Source organism: Camelus bactrianus, chromosome X (assembly GCF_048773025.1).
Source record: "Camelus bactrianus isolate YW-2024 breed Bactrian camel chromosome X, ASM4877302v1, whole genome shotgun sequence".
Lineage (NCBI taxonomy): Eukaryota > Metazoa > Chordata > Mammalia > Artiodactyla > Camelidae > Camelus > Camelus bactrianus.
Genome location: NC_133575.1, coordinates 48,034,513 through 48,058,297, shown reverse-complemented (window position 1 = coordinate 48,058,297; position 23,785 = coordinate 48,034,513). Strand labels below are relative to the sequence as shown.

At 39.8% G+C, this 23,785-nt stretch overlaps 1 protein-coding gene across 12 annotated transcripts in view; it reads right to left on the bottom strand.

The window, feature by feature from the left end:
* Positions 1–23,785, bottom strand: part of ARHGEF9 (Cdc42 guanine nucleotide exchange factor 9) — a 410,653-nt gene that overhangs the window by 273,071 nt on the left and 113,797 nt on the right. For 10 of the 12 annotated variants that reach the window (XM_074359744.1, XM_074359745.1, XM_074359746.1 and 7 more), the window contains one exon: positions 15,352–16,968. In XM_074359744.1, the coding sequence (XP_074215845.1) occupies positions 15,352–16,908 (1,557 nt within the window). In that variant the 5' untranslated portion in view covers positions 16,909–16,968. Of the gene's footprint in view, positions 1–15,351; positions 16,969–17,310; positions 17,327–23,785 lie in introns of those variants that run through there. The other 2 variants (XM_074359751.1, XM_074359747.1) reach the window with 2 other exon arrangements.

Here is a 23,785-nt window from a genome sequence, read left to right as displayed (position 1 = left end):
CCTCCTTAGGTTATACTGTATGGATGAAATATCTAGAATTAATGTAGATATTTCAGAAGGACTTCATGATGGTGGAATAGAAGGATGTGGAGCTCACCTTCTCCCACAAATACATCAAAAATACACCTACATGTGAAACAGTTCTCTCAGAATACCTACTGGTCTTTGGCAGAAGATCTTACACAAGTGGAGCTACAAGAAAAATCTCTATGTAAATGTGTAGGACCAAAAAAAAAAAAAAAAGAATTTGGACAGGACCTGTACCCCAGGGAGGGAGCAGTGAAAGAGTAAAATACTCTGACCTGGGAAGCCTCTTCACCAGCAGGGAGATTAGCTGGGACAGAAAGGGAGCTTCAGAAACTCAGAGCACAGCAGCCACCTTGCAGCAAATAGGACAGAGAGAAATTGGCACAGAGGATCTGTGCAGTCCCCAGGCTGAGACATGAGCCTGCTGGAACATGCCAGAACTGGGTGCTGAAACTCACACTTCAGAGAATAGACCCTGGGAGAAGACGGGTTGGCTGTACAGAGACAGCTTGAAGGGTCTGGAATGTGGTATGGGCTGAAACTAGGTGCATGTGAAAAGGAGCCCCAGTTCTCCATAAAAAGCCCCATTGTTGGTGTTCATGGAGGGAGGAACAAGACTCCAACATAGCAACTTTCTGTTTGGTAAGGTCACAGAGCATGGTCCTGGCATAAAAGCCTCATTGTTAATACACTCTCATGAAAGGAGGGTTAGGATCCTGCCATAGCAGTCTCCTTTATGGCTTGCTCTGGAAGGGCATAATTGCTGGTGCGTTGACCCCAAGTGCAGGTGGGGCTGAAACCTCAGCCCATTCCCAGGGGCCACATGACATCAGAAATGGGGCTGAAATTTGAGACTTATCCCAGGTGGTTTTGCAGATTTATGTCACTGGTGCCTTTGCAAACTGTCTGCAGGACATCCAAGCAGAATACTGGTGTGTGGCTGGGACAGGTCCAGTGTTAAAAATGGGCATGTGCCCCCGGTGGTGGGGTTGGGGTCTGGCTAATCCTCTAGTACTCTGCTGATCCAGGTGTATGACTACTTGTAACTACAGTGGATCCTGGTCCCTGACCTCAACAAAGTCTGCCCTAGTGGCTTTGTGAACACAGCACCTGGGGGACCCAGGGCAGGATGCCTACATTTCCATGGCTGAGGCAGTGCTAAGGGCAGCACCAAAACCAGTGTACTTTGTGAACATGCACAATGGATGATAGGCAACACTACAGAGAGCACTTCCTGGTGGATCTCTCCTGTAGAGGAATACTCAGCCCCTCCTCTCCCAGAGGAAGAGCTTCAGTACTGCCTACTTCACACAGAAACTCAGAAATGGATCTGAGATCTTCTTCTCCAACAACTAAGGAGCAGGCTTAGCCCCCAAAAGGGCTGTAACAATGACAGAGCAAAGAGGGGGCCCTGCTCAACATCCAGTGCAGGCTCAGGTCACCACAATACCAATCACACCTACTATCAAGGGGATAGCAGTCCTCACACACTGAAGAAATACGTGGCAGCTGTCAATACTAGAAAAAGCCCTTGCAACAAAAATATTAGATGGACAAGGGCTACACAGTGATGTTCCTACATAAAAACAGTCCTTCAAGACCAGAGTAGATAACTGTTACTCCTAAATTAATAGTCAGAGAAATATAAGTAAAATGAAGAAGCTGAGGAACCACTCCCAATTAACGGAACAAAAGAAATCCCCCAAAAGAACAAACAATGAAATAGACATCTCCAGCCTACCAGATCTTGAATTCAAAAAAGAGATAGTAAAAATACAGAAGGAAATAAGAGAGGCAATTGATAGAACTGCAGATTACTATAAAAAGGGAACTAGAAACTATAGATAGAAGCCATTAAAATCACAAAATGCAATTGCTGAGATGAAAGCAAACATAAAGTCAATAAATAGCAGTCTAAACAATGCAGAAGAACAAACAGGTGATATAGAAGATAGAATAATGGAAATCCATTGATCAAAATATCAGATAGAAAAATAAATGAAGAAATCAATAAATAAAAGAGACATTTGGAATAACATAAAACTTTTCAATCTACACGTCATAGGGAGCTCAGAAGAAAGAGAAAATGGGATTGAAAACATATCTGAGCATTTTTTCATGTGCCTATTGGCCATTTGTATGTCTTCATTGGAAAATTGCTTGTTTAGGTCTTCTGTCCATTTTTGTACTGAGTTTTTTTTTTCTTATTAAGTTGTATGAGCTGTTTATATATTCTGGAAATTATACCTTTGTCAGTTGCATCATTTGCAAATACTTCCTCCCGTTCCGTAGGTTGTTGTTTTGCTTTGCTTATGGTTTCTTTTGCTGTGCAAAAGCTTATGAGTTTAATTAGGTCCTATTTGTTTATTTTTGCTTTTATTTCCATTGCCCGGGTAGAATGCCCTAGAAAAACCTTGCTAAGATTTATGTCAGAAAATGTTTTGCCTCTGTTTTCTTCTAGGTTTATAGTGTTTTGTCTTATATTTAAGTCTTTAAGCTATTTAGAGTTTATTTTTGTGTATGGTGTAAGGGAGTGTTCTAACTTCAGTGATTTCCATGTAGTTGCCCAGTTTTCCCAACACCATTCCCTGAAGAGACTGTCTTTTCCCCATTGTATATTCTTGCCCCCTTTTTCAAAGATTAATTGTCCATAAGTCTGTGGGTTTATTTCTGGGCTCTCTATTCTGTTCCATTGATCCATGTCTGTTTTTGTGCCAATACCATGTTGTTTTGATTATTGCAATTCTGTAGTGTTGTCTGAAGTCTGGGAAGGTTATTCCTGCAGCTTTGTTATTTTTCTTCAGTATAAAAGAAGATGTAAACAAACACTTCTCCAGTGAAGACATACAGATGGCCAATAAGCACATGAAAAATGCTCAGTATTCCTAGTTATCAGAGAAATTCAAATCAAAACTGCAATGAAATATCACCTCATACCAGTCAGAATGGCTACCATTAAAAAGCCTACAAATGATAAATGCTGGAGAGGGTATGGAGAAAAGGGAACCATCATACACTGTTGGTGGGAATGCAGTTTGGTACAGCCATTATGTAAAAGAGTATGGAGATTCCTAAAAGAAACTAAAAATAGACTTACAATATGATCCATCAATCCCACTCCTGGGCATATATCTGGAGTGAACTCAAATTTGAAAAGATACATGCACCCCAATGTTCATAGCAGCACTATATACAATAGCCAAGACACGGAAACAACCTAAATGTCAATCAACAGATCACTGGATAAAAAAGCTTTGGTATATTCATACAATGGAATACTATTCAGTCATAAAACCTTTTTTTAAATAAAGTTATTTGCAGCAACATGATTGGATGTGGAAATCGTCATTCTAAGTGAAGTGAGCAAGAAAGAGAAAGAAAATACAATATGATATTCATATATGGAATCTGAGAGAAAAAAACACACACACACAAGAAGAAGACACTAATGAAACTTCTACAAAACATAAACCGACTCACAGTCATAGTAAACAAATTAATGGTTACTGGAGGAAAGAGGGTGGGAAGAAACAAATTGAGAGTTTGAGATTTGCAAATACTAACTAATATATATAAAATAGATAAAAACCAAAAATTTTTTTCTGTATAGCACAGGGAAATATATTCAATATCCTGTAGTAACTTAAAATGAAAAAGAATATGAATGTGAATATATACGTGTATATGTGTGACTCAACCATTACTGTATGCCAGAAATTGACACATTGTAAACTGACTATACTTCAGTTAAAAAAAAGTGCATATAGTTAATACTTCTGTACTGTACACTGAAACATTATTAAAATGGTAAACCTATCTAAGGAGGTAACCACCAAAAAAATGAAAAGACAACAAATGGGAGAAATATTTGCAGATAATATGACTGATAAAAGGTTAATATCCAAAATATATAAAGAGCTCATACAATTTAACTTCATAAAAACAAACAACATAATTATAAAATGAGCAGAAGACCTGAGTAAACATTTTCCAAAAGAGGACATGCAGATGGCCAACAGGCACAAGAAAATGTTGTCAATATTGTTAATCATCAGAGAAATGGAATTTGAAACCACATGAGATAACACTGCACACCTGTCAGAAAAAACTTTTATCAAAAAAACACAAGTAACAAACGTTGACAAGAATGTTGAGAAAAGGGGACCCTCATACAATGTTGGTGGAAATATAATTTGGTGTAGAAGAAAGGGTGGTGGTTTCTCAAAAAACTGAAAATAGAACTACTATTTGTCCCAGCAATTTCACTTCAGGGTATATATTGAAAAAAACAAAAATAGTAATTTGAAAATATGCATGTACCCCAATATTCATAGCTGCGTTATTTACAATTGCTAATATATTAAACAAACCTAAGTGTCCATCAACAGAAAAATGGATAAAGAAGTTGTAGTATACAGTCTTGGGGAGATCAGCCAAAATGGCAGAATAGGACACTTGTAGCTCACCACAAATACACCAAAACTCACATCCATGGACCCACACAGCCAACCAGAGTGCCTGCTGAACTCTGACAGAATATCGCCCTCTTCAAAAGACAAAAACACCATGAATCTGGTAGGAGAAAAGGAAAAAAGAAAGAAGAAAAAGCAAAACAGTGCGGGACTGGTCCTGCGGGGAGGGAGCAGCAAAGGAGGAATAGCGCTTGTCCCCTGGGTCTCTTCCTCTCCAACAGAGAGGTCAGCAATATGAAGGGGGAACCTCCAAGGCTTGGATCTGTATGGAACAGCCCTTGCCCAACAGAACTAAGTTAAACAGGCACAGAGGGTCTCCACAACCCCAAGCCCTAGAAGCAAAGTGGCAGGTGAGGGACAGAACAGGCTGCTCAAGCTGGGCAGAGGACTGGGGCAGGCTGCACAGAGGCAACTCTGGGGGACTGCAGGGTGCTGCACACCATGGATGAACAGGTATACAGGGCAAAACAATCTTGGCCCTCCAAAAAACAACATGGCTGATGTGCCCTGGGGGAAGGGTGCCATACCTCCTATCTCTGAAAACCTGCCAAAGGTTTTTGGGAGAAGAGAGGTGGGGCTCAGGCACAGCCATCATATCCTTCAGTGCTTAGTACCCAGGTAGGGGCAGGGTTGAAATCTGAATCCTTACCTAAGGGCTTAGCAGCCTCAAAGGCGAGATGGAGACTTGCTTATAGCCTGAGGCAGATAGGATCATTCTGCCCAGGTATCTCTGAGAAATCACACCTCCAAGACAAACAAATAAGGAGCTGAATTCTGGCATGGAGCAGGTGCGGGGCTCTTCTGCCATCTTCCCTGAGCCCGCCTATGGAGTGCTGACCTGAGGTGGAGCAGGCAGCTGCACAGAGCAGGGGAGCAGCTGGCGTGAGGAGAGGGCGGGTGGCCACCTGCCTTCCCAGCAGAAGCACAGCTACTGACAGTGGTGTTGGGAAGGGGCACAACCTGCCCACCTACCTTGCCAGAGTGCAGCATCTGACCATGGCATCAGGAGGGGGAGTGACCTGCCTGCTCACTGTGTAAGAGCACAGCACCTGACTGTAGTATTGGGAGGGGTTGAGACCTGCCCGCCTAACTTGTGTGAGCACAACATCTGACCACAGCATCAGAAGGGGGAGTGACCCACAGCCTACCGTGCTGTTGGGAGGAGGCACAACCTGCTCACCTAACCTGCATGATCATGGCTTCGGGAGAGGGCATGACCTTCCTGCCCACTGCATAGGAACACAGCACCTGACTGCAGTGTTGGGAAAGAGTGAGATATGCTTACCAACCTGCACTGGGAGCAGCACAGACCAGGGGCACCAAAGGAAGGCCTCTGGAAGCAGTGAGCTGAGTTCGCACAGCAGGGCAAGATCTTTCAATAAAATCATTAAGAGTGAACAGTCTCCATGAGAACATACCCCCCCCCTGTTTTTTTCTATCTCTTTATCTTTTCTTTATCTGTTATATTTTCTATTAACTTTTAAATTTTTACTTTTTAAACAATTCTATATATCTCTGGTTTTAATCACTTTAAAATTTTTATTTTAAAAAATTTTATAATTATTATTTTTAAAATCCACCTCATTTCATTTTTATTTCCTTTGGTTTTGATCTCCTGTTATTGATTACACTTGGGCTTCAAATATATATATATATTACTGTTTTCTCTCTTTTAAAATTTTTTAAAAGATGTCTCAACTCAATTACTATTTTCCTCAACTTGTTCTGTTACTGATTATATACAGTTTTCAAACCTTTATATTTATTTTTCTCTCCCTTCTTTTAAAATCCTCTTATTTAAGTTTTATTCCTGCATGGGCTTTAGAGAGATAAATAAATAAACACCTTAAAAACAATATATAGATAACTGATACTCCATAAGCGACAGTGCCAGAGAAGTATGAGCAAGATGAAGAAGAAGTGGAACCACTCACAATTATAAGAACAAGAGAAATCCTCTGAAAGAATGATCAATGAAATAGATATTGATGGCCTACTAGATCAAGATTTCAAAAAAAGAGTGATCAAAGTACTGAAGGAACTAAAAGAGATACTGTTTAGAGATTAAAAAATATGTCAAAAATGAAATTGAAGCTATAAATAAAAGCCAGGAAAAATTGGAAAACTAATTTGCTGAGATGAGAGCTGATCTAAAGGCTATACAAAGCAGGCTAGATATTGCAGAGGACCTAGAAGACAGGACAACATAAAGCACCCAATCAGAACAGCCGAGAGAAAAAAATGAAAACAATATAAGGGACCTATGGGATAGTTTAAAGCATGTCAATCTATGCACAATAGGGGTTCCAGAAGGGGAAGACAGAGCAAAGGGGATTGAAAAGGTATTTCAAGAAATCATGACTGAAAACTGCCTAAACCTAAAGAAGGAATCAGATATCCAAGTACAGGAAGCTCAGAGGGTCCCAAACAGGAAGAACCCAAATAGACCCACACAAAGACATATGATAAGACGGCCACAGTCAAGGATAAAGAAATGATCCTAAAGGCAGCAAGAGAAATACAAAGAATGAGTTATAAGGGAACCCCCATAAGGCTCTCAGCTGATTTCTCTACACAAACATTACAGGCCAGAGGGAGTGGAAGATATATTCAAAGTACTGAATGAAAAATGATGCAGCCAAGGATACTTTTTCCAACAAAGTTATCCTTTAGAATAGAAGGAGAGCTAAAGAACTTCATAGACAAGCAAAAACTAGAAGAGTTTAGCAACACTAAACCCATGCTAAAAGAAATATTGAAAGGTCTACCCTAAATAGAAAAGAAGCTGGATGCTACAGAAATGAGAAAATCATAACTGGAAAGGTGATAATGAATTACATGAATTACAATGAATTAGAAATAGAATAAACATGAAATTGTAAAAGAAGACATCTAAATCATTGAGTGGGAGAGGGAAGCAAGAAAATATAGTTTTTCTTTTCTTTCTAAAATTTTTGTTCTAGGTAGGATTGGTTTGAGCTTATATTACTAACTGTTTAATACAAACAGTTATAGTAATGGGTTAATAGACTTAAAAAAAGGGAAAACACAAGACAAAAACTAACAAGGGAGTCACAAAAATTAAATAAAATCCAAGATAATACAAAGGAAAATTATCAAACCACAAAAGGAAGAAGAAAGGAACAAAGAGGAAATACCAATTCAACTGCAAAGATAAGTTCAAAATGGCAATAAACACACATATATCTTTAATTACTGTAAATGTTAATGGACTGAATGCTCCAGTCAAAAGACATAGAGTGGCAGACTGGATAATAAAGCAAGAACCATCAATATGCTGCATGCAAGAGACCCACTTTAGGGAGAAGGACACATATAGATTGAGAGTGAAAGGATGGAAAAGGATATTCCATGCAAATGGAAATGACAAGAAAGCAGGTGTTGCAGTGCTGAATTCAGACAAAATAGACTTTAAAACAAAGGCCTTAAAGAAAGATAAAGAAGGACATTTTACAATGATTAAAGAAGTACTATAAGATGAGGATATTACACTTATTAATATATATGCACCCAAAATAGGGGCCCCTAAGTACATAAAACAATTACAGAGATAAAGGGGGAAATTGATGGGATTACAACCATTGTCAGAGATTAACACAGCATTAACATCACTAGACAGATCTTCCAGACAGAAAATAAATAAGGCAACAGAGAAACAAAATGATACAATAAAAAAAATTAAATTTAGTGGATATTTTCTGAGCATCACACATCCCCAAAATAGGATAAATATTCTTTTCAAATACACATGGAACATTTTCTAGGATAGATCATGTATTTGGGCACAAAACAAGCCTCAATAATTTTAAGAAGATAAAAATTATCTCAAGCATCTTTACTGACCACACTGCCATGAAACTAGAAATCAACTACAGATAAACAAAGGAGGAAAAAAAGGAAAGCATAGAGATTAAACAATATGCTATTAAAAAAACCAATGGGTCAATGGTGAAGTCAAAGCTGAAATTAAAAATTACCTTTAGACAAATGAAAATGAAAATACGACTACAAAATTTACAGGATGCAGCAATGGCAGCACTAAGAGGGAAGTTTATAGCGATACAGGCCTTCCTCAAAAAAGAAGAACAATCTCAAATAAAAAAATCTAACCACCCAGCTAAAAGAATTAGAAAAAGTAGAGCAAAAAAGCCCAAGTCAGCAGAAGGAAGGACATAATAAAATTCAGGGAGGAAATAAATAAAATAGAAATTAAAAAACACTACAAAAATCAATCAAACCAAAAGGTGGTTTTTTGAAAGAGTAAATAATATTGACAAATCTCTGGCCAAACTCACAAAGAAGAAAAAAGAGCGAACACAAATAAGCAAAATAAGAAAAGAAAATGGAATACCAAAACAAGGCAAAGACACTACCAAAAAAAAGAATTACAGGCCAATATCACTGATGAACATAGACGCCAAAATCCTCACCAAAATATTAGCAAATAGAATCCAATGACACACAAAAAAGATTATACTTCATGACCAAGTGGGGTCCATCCCAGGGACACAAGGGTGATTCAACATATGCAAATCAATCAATGTAATACATCATAACAACAAGAGAAAGGACAAAAAACCACATGATCATCTCAATCGATGCAGAAAAAGCATTTGATAAAATTCAACACCCATTTATGATAAAAAATCTCACCAAAGTGGGTATAGAGGGAACATATCTCAACATCATAAAAGCTATATATGACAAACCTACAGCCAGCATAGTACTGATCGGTGAAAAACTCCAAAGCTTCCCACTAAAACCTGGGACAAGACAAGGATGCCCACTATCACCACTCCTATTCAACATAATCCTGGAAGTCCTAGCCACAGAAATCAGGCAAGAGAGAGAAACGAAAGGGATCCAAATTGGGAAAGAAAAGGTTAAAGTGTCACTATATGCCAACAAATGTTACTATATATAGGAGACCCTAAAAGGTCCATGCAAAAACTACTAGAGCTGATTGAAGAATTCAGCAAGGTAGCAGGTTACAAGATTAACGTTCAAAAATCAGTGACATTCCTTTACACTAATGATGAACCAACAGAAAAAGAAAGTAAAGATACAATCTCCTTTAAAATAGCACCCAAAGTAATAAAATACCTAGGAATAAATCTAACCAAGGAGGTGAAAGAATAATACACAGAAAACTATAAACCACTGATGAAAGAAATTAAAGAAGACATTAAAAAATGGAAAGCTATCCCATGCTCTTGGATTGGAGGAATCAATATTGTTAAAATGGTCACACTGCCCAAGGCAATCTACAGATTTAATGCAATCCCTATCAAATTACCCAGGACATATTTCACAGAACAAGAACAAATCATAATACAATTTATAGGGAACTACAAAAGACCTAGAATTGCCAAAGCATTACTGAAGGGAAACAAAGAGGCTGGAGGAATAACTCTCCCAGACTTCAGACAATACTATAGAGCTACAGTCATCAAGACAGCATGGTATTGGTACCAAAACAGACATATAGACCAATGGAACAGAATAGAGAGCCCAGACATGAACCCACAAACTTTTGGCCAATTAATCTTCAACAAAGGAAGAAAGAACCTACAATGGAATAAGGAAAGTCTCTTCAGCAAATGGTGTTGTGAAAACTGAACAGCAGCATGTAAATCAATGAAGCTAGAACCCTCCTTTGCACCATATACAAAAATAAACTCAAAATGGATCAAAGACTTAAACATAAGAGAAGATACAATAAACCTCCTAGAAGAAAATATAGGCAAAACATTATCTGACATACTTCTCAAAAATGTTCTCCTAGGGCAGTGTACCCAAGCAATAGAAACAAAAGCAAGAATAAACAAATGGGATCTAATTAAAGTTTCAAGCTTCTGCACAGCAAAGGAAACCATAAGCAAAACAAAACAACCACCTACGGAATGGGAGAAAATTTTTGCAAAAGATGAAACTGACAAAGCCTTATCTCCAGAATATATAAGCAGCTCATATGACTTAATAAGAAAAATCAAACAACCCAACCCAAAAACGGACAGACCTAAACGAGCAATTCTCCAAGGAAGAAATACAAATGATCAATAGGCACATGAAAAAATGCTCCATATAACTAATTATCAGAGAAATGCAAATCAAAACTATGTTTAGGTATCACCACATACCAGTCAGAATGACCATCATTCAAAAGTCCACAAATGACAAATGCTGGAGAAGGTGTGTAGAAAAGGGAACCCTCCTACACTGCTGGTGAAAATGCAGTTTGGTGCAGCCACTGTGGAAAACAGTATAGAGATTCCTCAAAAGACTAGGCATAGACTTACCATATGACCAAGTATTCCCACTCCTGGGCGTGTATCCAGAAGGAACCCTACTTCAGGGTGACACCTGAACCCCAATGTTCATAGCGGTACTATTTACAATAGCGAAGACATGGAAACAGACTAAATGTCCATCGACAGATGACTGAATAAAGAAGGTATGGTATATTTCTACAGTGGAATACTTTTCGGCCATAGAAACTGACAACATAACACCATTTGCAGCAACATGGATGTTCCTGGAGAATGTCATTCTAAGTGAAGTAAGCAAAAAAGAAAGAAAAATACCATATGAGATCGCTCATATGTGGAACCTTAAAAAAAAAAAAAGAACATAAATGCAAAACAGAAACAGTATCATAGACATAGAGTACAAACTTGTTGCCAGGGGGGAAGGTGGTGGGAAGCGACAGACTGGGATTTCAAAATTTGTAGATACTGACAGGCATATGTAGAATATATAAACAACAGTATACTGTATAGCACTGGGAAATATACATAAGATCTTTTGGTAGCTCACAGCAAAAAATAATGTGACAATGAATATATGTATGTTCCTGTATAACTGAAAAATTGTGCTCTACTCTGGAATTTGACACATTTTTAACTGTAACTCAATTTTAAAAATCAATCAATCTACCTTTACTTAATTGTGGCTGGCTCTTGAAATCTTTCCTGTGCAAAGCTAAGGACCCACACGTGACATCCCAGGGACTCAACGGAGACCTGGGATATGGCCCTCCTCACACTCCACATCCGGTTTTCTATATCACAGTGATTCTTGGTCAGACAGTTATAAGTACTTGTGTTTATTTACTCATTTCACCTTCACAAAACTCCTATAAAATAGGTATTATTATCATCCACATTTTAAAGATAGTCCCTGACTCATAAGGCAGTTGTATGATGAATTGAGCTCATACATGTAAAATGCTTAGAACAGTGAGTGCCTTGGGACATAATAAGCAGTATGTAAATGTTATCTATAATTATTATTTCCTAATTCTCCTCATTTTCCTAATGCAAAGAGTAAGGCACAGAGAAGTTTTGGCCAGCCCCCAAATGAAGGACTCTGTTTTTGATTTTTTTTGGGGGGGTGGTAATTGGGTTTATTTCTTTAATTAGTTATTTTAATGGAGGTACTGGGGATTGAACCCAGGACTTTGTGCATGCTAAGCATGTACTCTAACCACTGAGGTATACCCTCCCCCACCAAATGAAGGACTCTGAAGAGATTCTATTCTTGCCTTCTGATATCATCCCCTTGAAGCTGCATCCTGTCCTGGACTATACTACCAGCCCCAGGCTTGACCAGAGCCATATATCTGGGCCAAAACAGCTACAGTTTCTGGAGTCACTTAGCTCTGTAGGATTCGATGAATAGACCTCAAAAATAAAACACCCTGGAGGAAGCCAGCCAATGCTCATTTTCCCTAGGAAACCTAAAAGGACCTGAGCCATTCTGCTAGCTGGGTTTTTCATCTCTATTTGCATATAATGATCCTCTATAATTATGTGGCCTTTGGGACTTAACAATGCATTGCTTTCATATTCGTTATACCAGTTTAACCTCACAGTGAACCTGAAAGGTGCCTGAAGGAAGAATGAGGATTTGGCAGATAAGGCTGCTAAAACACAGAAAGAGAAAGGGGTTTGTCAGTAGAATTTGAGGCAGATCCAATACTGGATCTCTCAGGTCCTACTTGTCTCCCAGCTTTGTGTGTCAGGGGAAATCCTGTCTCTTCTCTGGGACTCAGTAGCCCCATCATCTGTAAAATGAAGTAATTGGACCAGATGGTCAATAAGAACCCTGACCTACATCAATGCCCTCTGGCATTCAGCTTTTCCACTCCACTTTGCTTTTTCTCTGGATCTCAGGGTCTGTCTGGGCTGGTGTTTACCACACCAAGGAAAGATAGCCAGAATCTTTGAGCAACCAGCAGAGGGCAAAGGAAAGCCATTCTAAAAAATGCTACTGAGTGGCAAGGAGTCTCCCATTGGACTCAGAGAAACAATTACAGGCTTAACTGGGAAGTAAGAGCTAGAGATAGAAAAGGAGAAAATATCCTCAGGAATTATGTGCTGCAAATTCTCTGGGTCAGATGGAGAAATTGAGGCCCAGAGAGGGGAAGGATCTGTCACAAGGTCACAGGCAAAGTCAAAGGTATAAATGACACTAGAAGCCAGTTTCCTGACCTCAGACACTTCCTTCAACTGTATTAACCAGCTGATTTTACAGTAGTCTTGAATTACTTTTCTGGCTGAATATTGTTCACACTCACTAATAATTTACCAAATTTTAATAATGACAACTGCAACTTTGTGGAAGCTCACAACGTGTCACAAATAATGCTAGAATGGTTACCTTACATACTCTGGCTCCTTTGATTCCCCACAACAGCCCCCTTAGGTAGGGATTATTTTGTCCAATTTCACAGATGAGAGGGCAAGTCCCACTCAAGCTTTTGTGACTCCAAAGCCTGCACTTTTAAAGAACATATAAGGCATCTCCATGTCCAGTTCATACAGCCTCCTAGTGAGGGAGTGTACTCAGCTATGATCCTCTTCTTACTGACTGATAACATTGGACATGCAATACTCAACAGCAATGATCAGCTAACGGAGCCATAGGTATGTTTTTTTGTTTGTTTGCTTGATTGTTGGACTTAAAACCAATGCAATGACTTTACTCCCCCCAATATGCTAATTTTTATATCCTTAAAGCTTATCAAATATGATAAATACAGAAAGAGAATGCTTTTAAACATATCAATGGCCTTCTCAGAAAAAGCAGGCTTATTGCTTCTGTCCTCATGTGACCCAAGTTCTCTGAAAATGGGATGTGAGAGATGCTCAAACAGGTCAAGAACTATCAAGCTAGACCATGCCCATCACCACTACCAAGAAGAAGAATTTTAATTAACTGTACTTAAGAAATACTTTGCCTTAAAATTATCTGGAGAAACTATAGCATACCTCCTTATGAAGACATTTTTAAGTCTCAAAGCCAGATAGCCCCTTCTAGTGTTTATCCAACATTTTTCCTACTGAGACAGGAAGATATTCAGCCATTTTGGAAAAGGACTGGGGAAAACAGGACTTGCAAGCTAAAGAACAAAGGTCCTGGGGGCCTGAGTCCCAGAAACAAAAACCAAGCTCACAAAAATAAAAGACTAGTTTTATTTTGGTTACACTAACCAGTATACCTAGTTGCCATAAGACAAGAAGCTCAACTATACATTTTAATCTTATCTGTTCCAGTGCATTCTTGCAGAAAATTCTCATGCACTCCTGTCCCCTCACAGAAGCACTCCCTAAGCCTAATAGCCACCACGGAGCTACCTGCTGCTGTTCAAAGAAGTTTAATGATTTCTGGAAATTATCAGTGATCATGAGACAAACCCTCCCTTTTATTATAAAGGCAACTTGCCTCTTCTACTCTAGGAGCTTTTTATCCTGCCTTCTCCCTTATGCACAAACTATTTCTTTTAATAAAAAGCTTTGCTTGCTTAAAAGTCTTGTGAAAGAGATATTCATTTCTCTGGTAATGCTGCCCAATAATCTGAAAAGGGCCTGGTAACACTACTACTTTTTAGCACCTTTCTTTTTGTCCATGAATGGGGATGTGGTGAGCTCCTTCTTGTCATCACTCAAGTCAAACCCCTTGAATAATATAGACAGCTACGCAAAAGCACTAGACTTGGGAGTCAAAAATGATATTTGAATCCAAATTCTGTCACAATCTGTATAACTCTGGAGAAGTTATTCAATTTCTCTGAGCCTGTTTCCTCACTGGTAAAATGATGATAATCACTCCCTTCTCACAAAGTTACTTTAAGAATTAAATGAAAACAGTGTATGTGACAGCATCCTGACAAATGCTTGATATAAAGCTACCACTCAATGAATTCTGGGAGAAGAATGTTATTGGGCTGTCCTCTACCTACATTCTTCAGGTCAAACAACAGTGTTGTTACCAGAAGGTGCTTAGAGATTTCTAAGACACCAAGACTGCCTTCTCTTCTTCATAGGGAAACTGAGGTCCAACAAGATGAAAGGACTTGTCTCAAAGTCATACAGAGAATGGGGCACAGAGCTGAGACATAAATCCAGGTCTCCTGACCCTCAGTCCTAGAGGCTTTCCTTGACCCCTGTCTCTGGATTCAGGTCCTGTTGATGAGGGAGGAGAGGGTGGCAAAGCCAGGGAAATATCCCACAGTCTAAGCAAAATAAGAGACTATGGCTGTCTTGGGCATCATTAAATGAACCTGGTCACTCTGCTGACATTCCCAGAGCTTCAGTTTTGGTTCAAGGCTGAATTAAGATGTGATTGCAGGCATTCAGCCCAAGGAAGAGACAAAAATTGCCTGGGGTTTTAGGATGAGTCAATTCCAAGGTAACTGACTGGTGGGAGCTTTCCTTCCAGGATATTTCTGATGGAAGGCATGGTTATATAAGAGGCCATGGTAGTTTAGCTGGCTTCTGGGGATGTGAACATTTCAAGTGGCGATTTGGAAATCCAGATCCCACCTTACCTGAGTACTGGGGACTCCAGCACAAGCTTTGCTGGCTTCTCTCTCTGCATCTGCTGCTCCTATATCTAAGTCAGAATCCTGAGGCTGCCCTGCCTGGGTGGACCCCACAGGTCCCCTGTGGGTATCCTGCTCCTCCATCTCATTGGGCTTGTCTTTTAGCTTCTCCATGACCGCTTTGGTGGTCATCCTCTTGGCACAAATGCCCAGCTCAGGGGACTCTCCAACACTGTCATCTTCTTTCAGGAAGCTGACCACGGTCTCAGTGTCTTCATCAAGCTCTTTAGAAGAAGAGTGCTCCCTAGTGAAGGCATGGCCATAGTGGAAGCTACAGCCATTCTTTGGTGTCGGATCATCCTGGAACTTGAAGACAGCTGAGGTTGAAGTTGAGACCAAGGTAGCAGCAGTGCAGGGAACTGTGAGGGCATGGTCCAAAGTCTCCTTGCCCTCTGCGCTCATTTTAAAGGTGAATGAGGCTTGTGAAGCCTTGTGGTGGTGGCGCTGGTGCCTCCCAATGACACTGCCCCACAACACAGCCTCAGAGGGGTGGCAGGGCAGGCTGAGTGGGAAGTTGGCTCGGGAGGCTATACTCTCCAGAATGAAGTCTTCACTGTCACCACTGATGAAGTAGGCCTCGCCTCGGCGTCTGCCCATCTGCAACTCATCTCGGGAGAATGAACGCCACTTTCGGGCCACCTCAGCCACATTGCTGAAGAACTTGACAACACTACCAAAAGGCATAGTCTTGTCTCGGTGCAGGTGCCCAGGGCCCTCCTTGTAACCCCCTTCCATGTTCCCTTCCAAGGTTGAGCCCTCAATGGCAGCCTCAAGTTCCTGGATTCTGGAGTCTCCAGCTAATGTGTATGGGGCCTCAAGGTCCCCAGGTAACATGCTTTTCTGGTAGCTTTTGGCCTGCCTGCCCCTACCAGGCTGGTTAGGGGACTCTTCCTCCCAGGAATCCTCCTCCACTTGGATACCAAAGTCATTGAAGGCCAGTACTTTCTGGTTCATCCTCTTGGGGGCATGCACTAGCTTCTGCACATCTACAAGGAAGGGCTCCAGGCTTTCAATGTGGCCTGAGTAAGAATAGCGGAAGGGCTTTGGAGCCTCCTGGGCCTTTCTCATCTGGTACATACCTGGAATCTCTTGGGGTTGCTGGGCCTTGTTCCTCCTAGGAGGAGTATTCTTGGAGGCCCCAGTCAAAGGTTTCAACCTCTTGAATGACTTCATTCGATCCATTAATGTGACTTTGGGCTTCAACTCTGATGGTCTTGAAGTGTCTCCCAATAAAATCATGGACTGGGGGCGCTTCCCCTGATTGGAGGCAACTTTTCTGCGGCTCACAAAATTCCAGATCTTGTTGACTTTGGTTTTTTTCTTGTTCTGACCATTCTCATCCTTGGGACTCAAGTCATCCTGGTCACACTGCTCAGACTTCTCCAGCACCACCTCCCCAGCCAGGTCTTCTACTTCAGAGCAGCCTGGGAAGACCTGAGCCAGGTAACCACTGGGCACAAGCTCAGAGAGGAAGGCAGTCCGGCAGCTGCTGAGAGTCTCCATGGTCACAGCAGGGGATGGGGCCACAAAGGCACAGAGGGAGGGCTGGTCTGTTATTTTCAGCTGAAGAGGAGGGAAGGAGGGAGAAACAGAGAGAGATTAGGGAAAGCCACATAAAGGGTTTTTACAGATTTGTCACAATCAAATACATAGAATATACTTTGTCCCCATTGGGCCACAAAATTTTTATGAACTTTACAAGGCAAAATGCATTAATTTGGACCCCACTTGTTTAGGATTTAGATTGGGGAAGATCACAGCTTATCCTGTTTACCAAGGAAAGCTTTGTTCCTTATTTAAGTGCAAATATATTTGACAGGAATATAACTTAAAGCTATTATTATCAGATCTTGATAACTGAGCAAATGCATAAAAAAGCAAAAAAAAAAAAATGATGAAAGTTACCTCAAAGTCCATCACTTTGATCCTCTCATTTTATAGGGAGGCTCTAGAGATCCAGAGACTATACCTGTCTTGCCTAAAACATAAAATCAAGGAAGCAGCAGGTAGAGATGCAGTCCATGCTTCTCTTTCTCATTTCCTCCTCCATTCACTCAGGAAACCAGCAGGTAGTGAGTTTGCCTGAGAAATCACCTGCTCAGCAGTGACCTCTCAGCTAGGTTCTGGACATCAATGAGATGAAACGGACACCTGCAGCTAGTCACCTGAACTCACAGGCTAAGGGAGAGATTGGTAGACATAAACAATTACAATACAGCCTGACAAGTGCTCTAGTAGAGATGTGTGGAAGCTTAGAGGGAAAGAGGGCAGGGACAGTAGACCAAGAGAGGGGTGGGGGCTGGAAAAGGTGAAAAGAGATATTAGGGGCCCCCAAGAATGCATACCACAACTGCTGGAACTAGAACTAGGAGCTCACTCATGACTTGATGGAGAGTCTCCCTACATCTAGTGCTTTTTGTCCCTCTGCCCTACATAGCCCGAGAGCAGGGTTTGCTAAGAGGGAGATAAGCAAGAATGCAGGTTGATACTCAGATGCTGAAGGGAAAGGAAGAGAGGAGGGGAAAGTAGGCAGATCCTAGAGCCCTAAAGACAGCTTCTGATATCTTTGTGGTTTGGCCAGGGGTCAGGTCACTAGCTCATGGTCTGTTTGTTCCTCTTTCTCTGGTCTGGTCTTTAAGGTTAACTTCACCTGATCTGGATCATGCCTTAACTCTGGGTCTTTTTTATACTTATGTGCACAGCTTGCACAGAATCTGTTTGACTCAGAAAATGTTTGCATTGGAAGAAATCAGAAATATTATCCAGTTTGTGAAAATGAGACCAAAAAGAGGCAGAGATTTGACCTAGGTCACACACCAAGCCAGTGGCAGGCCAAGAATAGAAGTCTAGTCCTCCTGCCTCCCATGCCAGGAAGTGCCCTTATCTCTGTCCCACACTTTCACCTTTATCCATGAATTCTGTTTCTCCAAGTAGGCTGTCTGTCCATCTCAGGATGATAATAATAATAATAGTTAATCCTTATAAGTGTGAGACATTGCACTAATTTCCTCTTTATTTATTTAGTTTTTGCAACAACTGTATGAGGTGGGTACTATTGTCATCTGCATTTTAAAGATAGTTCAAATGAGGTGCAAAAAGGTTAAGTGATTTACCTATGTTCTCCATAATCATTACTAATAGATTTGGAATTTGAATCCAGGCATAGTGACACCAGAGGCCATACCCTTAGCCATTATACTATATTCCCTTTCTAGAATAGGACTTTGCTCACAGAGGATGGTCCATACACAAGTCTGCCTGCCTGCCTGTCTCTTAACTTCCTTTGTTAGTACCAGAACAGAATAAACTTCTTAAAAGGCATCTGGACACATAGCCCAGAGTGGGGCAAGGTGGGAGATGGTAATTGGTGGAAGATGACCACTGTACCTGATAACTCTCCTACAGAAAGCCTTCCCAAATTAGGCAGGTGAACTCAGGACTTCACCTGAATGTGCTACTTCATTTTCCTCAGGTTTCCATCTAGCTATAGATCTGCCCCTTGAGATTTGCTCCAAGTGTATCCCCAAAAAGAATATGCCTTGAAAAGTCCCAGTCTTAGCCTCTAAGTATAAGCAAAATCAAAGAGTCTTTTGAGATTCCCTTAGCCCACTTCACCCACCATTTTACAAGTTGAAACTGAGGCACAGAAAATTCAAGTGAAAAACATGCCAGATGCACATTGTATATTTATGCACCAACTACAGCTGCAGAGCTGGAAGGGATGTTGTAAACCATTTAACTGGGCCCTCACACTTGTAGCAAGGTAACAGAAAATGACAAAGACCAAGAGACTTGTCCCACTACATATACATAACTAGTGAATAAAAGAGTAAAGTCAGGCTTACCAGTATGAAGGCCAGGTCACTGTGCTCCTCTGGTTCTTTTATCACATTTAGAGGAAATCTACTGACAAAAGGGAAGACTGCCACGCTATATTTCACTATCAGGGGACTTAAGAATTGGCACAAAAATGTAGATTTAAAAAATCCCATTTGCTCTGAACATTATTGTATGAGACTTGTGATATAATTAAGATTAACAAGAGGGTTTTATTAGCTGAAACCTTTATCAATGGATTTGATAAGACTGATTGGACCAAAAAGACTTACTAGGGCAGAAGTAGAGTCATCACCACAGTATACAACTACAGGGGCTTCCTTTGTTACAAAGCAAAAACACTCATCCATGCTGCTACAGAGCACTTATCACCCTGAATTTTGATTACCTATTTATATACCTGACTACCTCACAAGACCAGGAGCTTTTCCAGGATAAATACTGGGTCTTGTTTACCTCGATATCCTCAATAGTTACCAGGTACCCAGCATATTGCTGGTGCTCAATAATGAGGATCTAAATCAGGGGTCAGCAAACCAAGGCCTGCCACCTGTTTTTGTAAATAAATTTTTATTAGAAAACAGCCACGATCATTCATTTACATATTTTCTATGCATACTTTTGTGCTACAAAAGCAGAATGAGTAGTTTCAAGTGAGACTGCATGGCCCTCAGAAGCTTAAAATATTTACTATTTGGCCCCTTACAAAGAAAGTTTGCTGACCCTCCCTTTGTGTGTATAGTCCTACATAGTTCACCACTTTTACATTCCTCTAGACTATTTATGGCTCTATTTTACAGATAGTCACAGTGGAACTCAGGAGAATGAACTGATTTATATTGCTCAGAAGTATTCCATATATCTGGGTAAGATATAGCAATGGAAACATTGTTTCATTTGCCTAGTCAACGGCTCCTGGTCCCACAGGCAATGAGTAGCAGAGCTAGGACAAGGACATTGGGCATCTGGTGTCAAGTCCAATGTCCACTGTCCTGCACCCGACTCCTCCCTTAGAAGCCTTAAGTAAGATAATGAAAGATGATCTTTTGCTAATTTTTACGTAGGTGCCATTGCATAATAAAGGAATTGCTTAGATCAACAGTTATCCATTCCCAAGCTCATTTGGAATCTGAACACTGTTCTAAATAGCAAGAGATCTTGTAATCCACTTTCTGTGCCATATAAGTTTTGTGAGTGTTAAGTGAGATAATGGCTAATATAATAAGAGTGATAATAACTAATATGTCTTCAGCACTTACTTTGAGCCAGGCACTGGGCAAATCATATATAAAATTAATATATAATATAATTTTGTATGATTATATATATATATATATATATATATATATATATATATAATCTCACCAATGTTCATAACACAACTAAGAAATATTATGGTCCCTATTTTAAATACAGGAAAGAAGGCTCTAAGAGTAGCGAGATGACTTGCCCGAGGTCACACTTAGATCCAGGATTTGAATCAGGGATGTTTGATGCCAGAGTCATCATCCACACTGCTCCTTTAAGTATAATACAGGTCCTGGCACATCATATCACTCAATTAGCAATCCCTAAGACTATGTTGTACTTTCTTTTTTTATCAGCAGCTACCATTTATTGAATGCTTGCTATATAGTAGGCATTGTGTTATGCATTTTCTTAAGTATTAACTAGTTGAACCTTCACAACAACACAGTGAGTTTGGTACTATTATTATATCCATTTTACAACAGAGGAAGCTGAGGTGCAGAGAGACTAAGAAAAGACAAAAGTCACACAGCTAGCAAATGGTTGAAACTAACAATATACTTGGTATCCTAGGGGAGATGGGACTTGAGATGCAGGCCTGGAAAAAGCCTGAAAAGCCATCTAGTAGTTCATTACCCCTGCCCACACACACACTCCAGACAAAGTGGGATAAGGGAAAGTGAATTGGCTCTGTGGCTGGTGAGACCTGGGGAATAATGCCCACTTTCCTCCAAATGGTTCTGGGTTGGGGAGTGGGGTGGTGAGCTGCCTTAGAGATGTTTCACTTTCTGTAGAAAGATAAATAGGGCAGTTCACTATATGGGAATGAGCCACAGGTGACTGATGCTTTAAAAGCCCCTGAAGAAGAAGGAAATAATAATGGTGATGGATTCTTTCTTGGGGCTCACCTTACTCAGATCTCTCCCCTTTGCTCTTGCTCAATAGAGAAGAACAGCAGGTTACCTCACTACACCTCCCCTACTTCTTATATTTTATTTCAAATCTTAGAGTTACAGGCACAAGACTTCTAACCTAACTCAGTCACTTCCTCACTGAACATGACCTTGGACATGCCACTTCCTCTCTCCAAGCCTCAGTTTCTACATCTGTAAAATGGAGAGAAAGGCATCCTCCTCATTAGGTTGGTATGAGGATTCAATGTGATAACATCAAAAGTATCCAGCATAAGGCTTTACATTAAAAAAAATCAGGATGGAAACTCCATCTCTTATAAACTCAAAGCGAATGGATAACCTACACCATTTTCAGAAATGCCAACAGCACTCTGATACAAAGTCTATGAAGTGCTCCCCTGATAAGTGGCATCATCAGCAACTGAACTATCTTATATTAAGAAGAGACAACTGAAGCCTGAAGCCTGAAGCCCTGGGAGCACACAGAGCCTGACCTAAGTCTAAAGAATGGCTGAAAAAATAGACCACCTGGGAAAATGAGAGGAAATGTGGCCAGAGGTCTCCAACAGAGCCACCACTAGAAGGGAGGCAAAACTGAAAGGCTCTAGTTGCAGATGGCTGGCTTGCCCTTCTTTTTTAAAATTCACTATATATAGTGAATATATATAGTAAGGTTCCACATATAAGAAAGATCATTCTGCATTTGTCTTTCTCTGTGTGACATATTTAATTTAGCATAATGCCTTCAAGGTCCTTTCATGTTGTTACAAATTGCAAAATTTCATTCTTTTCTGGCTGAATAATATTCCTGTGTGTGTGTGTGTGTGTGTGTGTGTGTGTGTGTGTGTGTGTATCACAGTTTTATTCATTAATCCACTAATGCATACTTAGGTTGTTTCCATATTTTGGCTATTGTAAATAATACTGCAGTGAACATGAGGGTGCATATCTTTTTGAATTAGATTTTTTCCTCTGGGTAAATACCAAGAAGTGAAATTGCTAGATCATTTGGTAGTTTTATTTTTATTTTTTGAGGAACCTCCATACTATTTCCTATAATGGCTGCACCAATTTACATTCCCACCAGCAGTGCACACGAGAATTTCCTTTTTTCCACATCCTCGCCAACACTTGTTATTGCTAGTCTTTTTGATAATAGCCATTCTAACAAATGTGAGGTAATACCTCATTGTGGTTGTGATATGCATTTTCCTGATGATTAATGATGTAGAGTATTTTTCATGCACATATTGGCCTTTTGTATGTCTTCTTTAGAAAAAATGCCTATTCAGAAGTTCTGTCCATTTTTAAATTATTTTGTTAGTGGTTATTTTTAATACTGAGTTTTATGAATTCTTTATTTTGGATATTAGCCTCTTATCAGATAGATGGTTTGCAAATATTGTTCCCATTCAATAGGTTACCTTTTCATGTTCATGGTCTCTTTTGCTGTTCAGAAGACTTCTGGTTTGATGCAGCCTTACTTATGTTTCTATTTTTGTTGCTTTTGCTTTTGGTGTTAGAAAAAAAAAATCATCTCCAAGACCTATGTCAAGGAGCCTACTATCTACGTTTTCTTCTAGTAGTTTTATGATTTCAGGTCTTCCATTCAAGTCTTGAATCCATTTTGAACTAATTTTTTGATTGTTTTCCATGTGGCTGTTCAATTTTCCCAGCACCATTTCTTGAAGACACTGTCCTTTCCCCATTTTATATTCTTGGGTCCTTTGTCATAAATTAATTGAACGTATATGCATAGGCTTATTTCTGGACTGTCTATTCTTTTCCATTGATCTATGTAGTTGTTTTTATGCTAGTACCATACTGTTTTGATTATGGTAGCTTTATAGTATAGTCTGAAGTCAGGGAATGTGATTCTTCTAGCTCCATTCCTCTTTCTCAAGATTGTTTTGTCCATTTCGGGTCTTTTGTGTTTCCATACAAATTTTTTTAAAATTGTGCTCTAGTTCTGTGAAAAATTCCATTGGTAATTTGATAAAGATAGTCTTGAATCTGTATATTGCCATGAGTAGTATGGTCATTTTAACAATACTGATTCTTCCAATCCAAGAACACAATGTATCTTTCTATCAATTTATGTCATCTTCAGTTTCTTTCATCAGCATCTTATAGTTTTGGAAGTAGAGGTCTTTTGCTTCCTTTATTCTTAGGCAATTTATTCTTTGTAATGTGGTGGTAAATGGGAATGTTTCCTTAATTTCTCCTTCTAGTATTTCGTTGTTAGTGTATAGAAATGCAACAAATTTCTGCATATTAATTTTGTATCCTGCAACCTTACCAAATTCATTGATGACCTCTAGTAGTTTTCTGGTGGCATCTTTAAAATTTTCTATGTATAGTATATGTCATCTGCAAACACT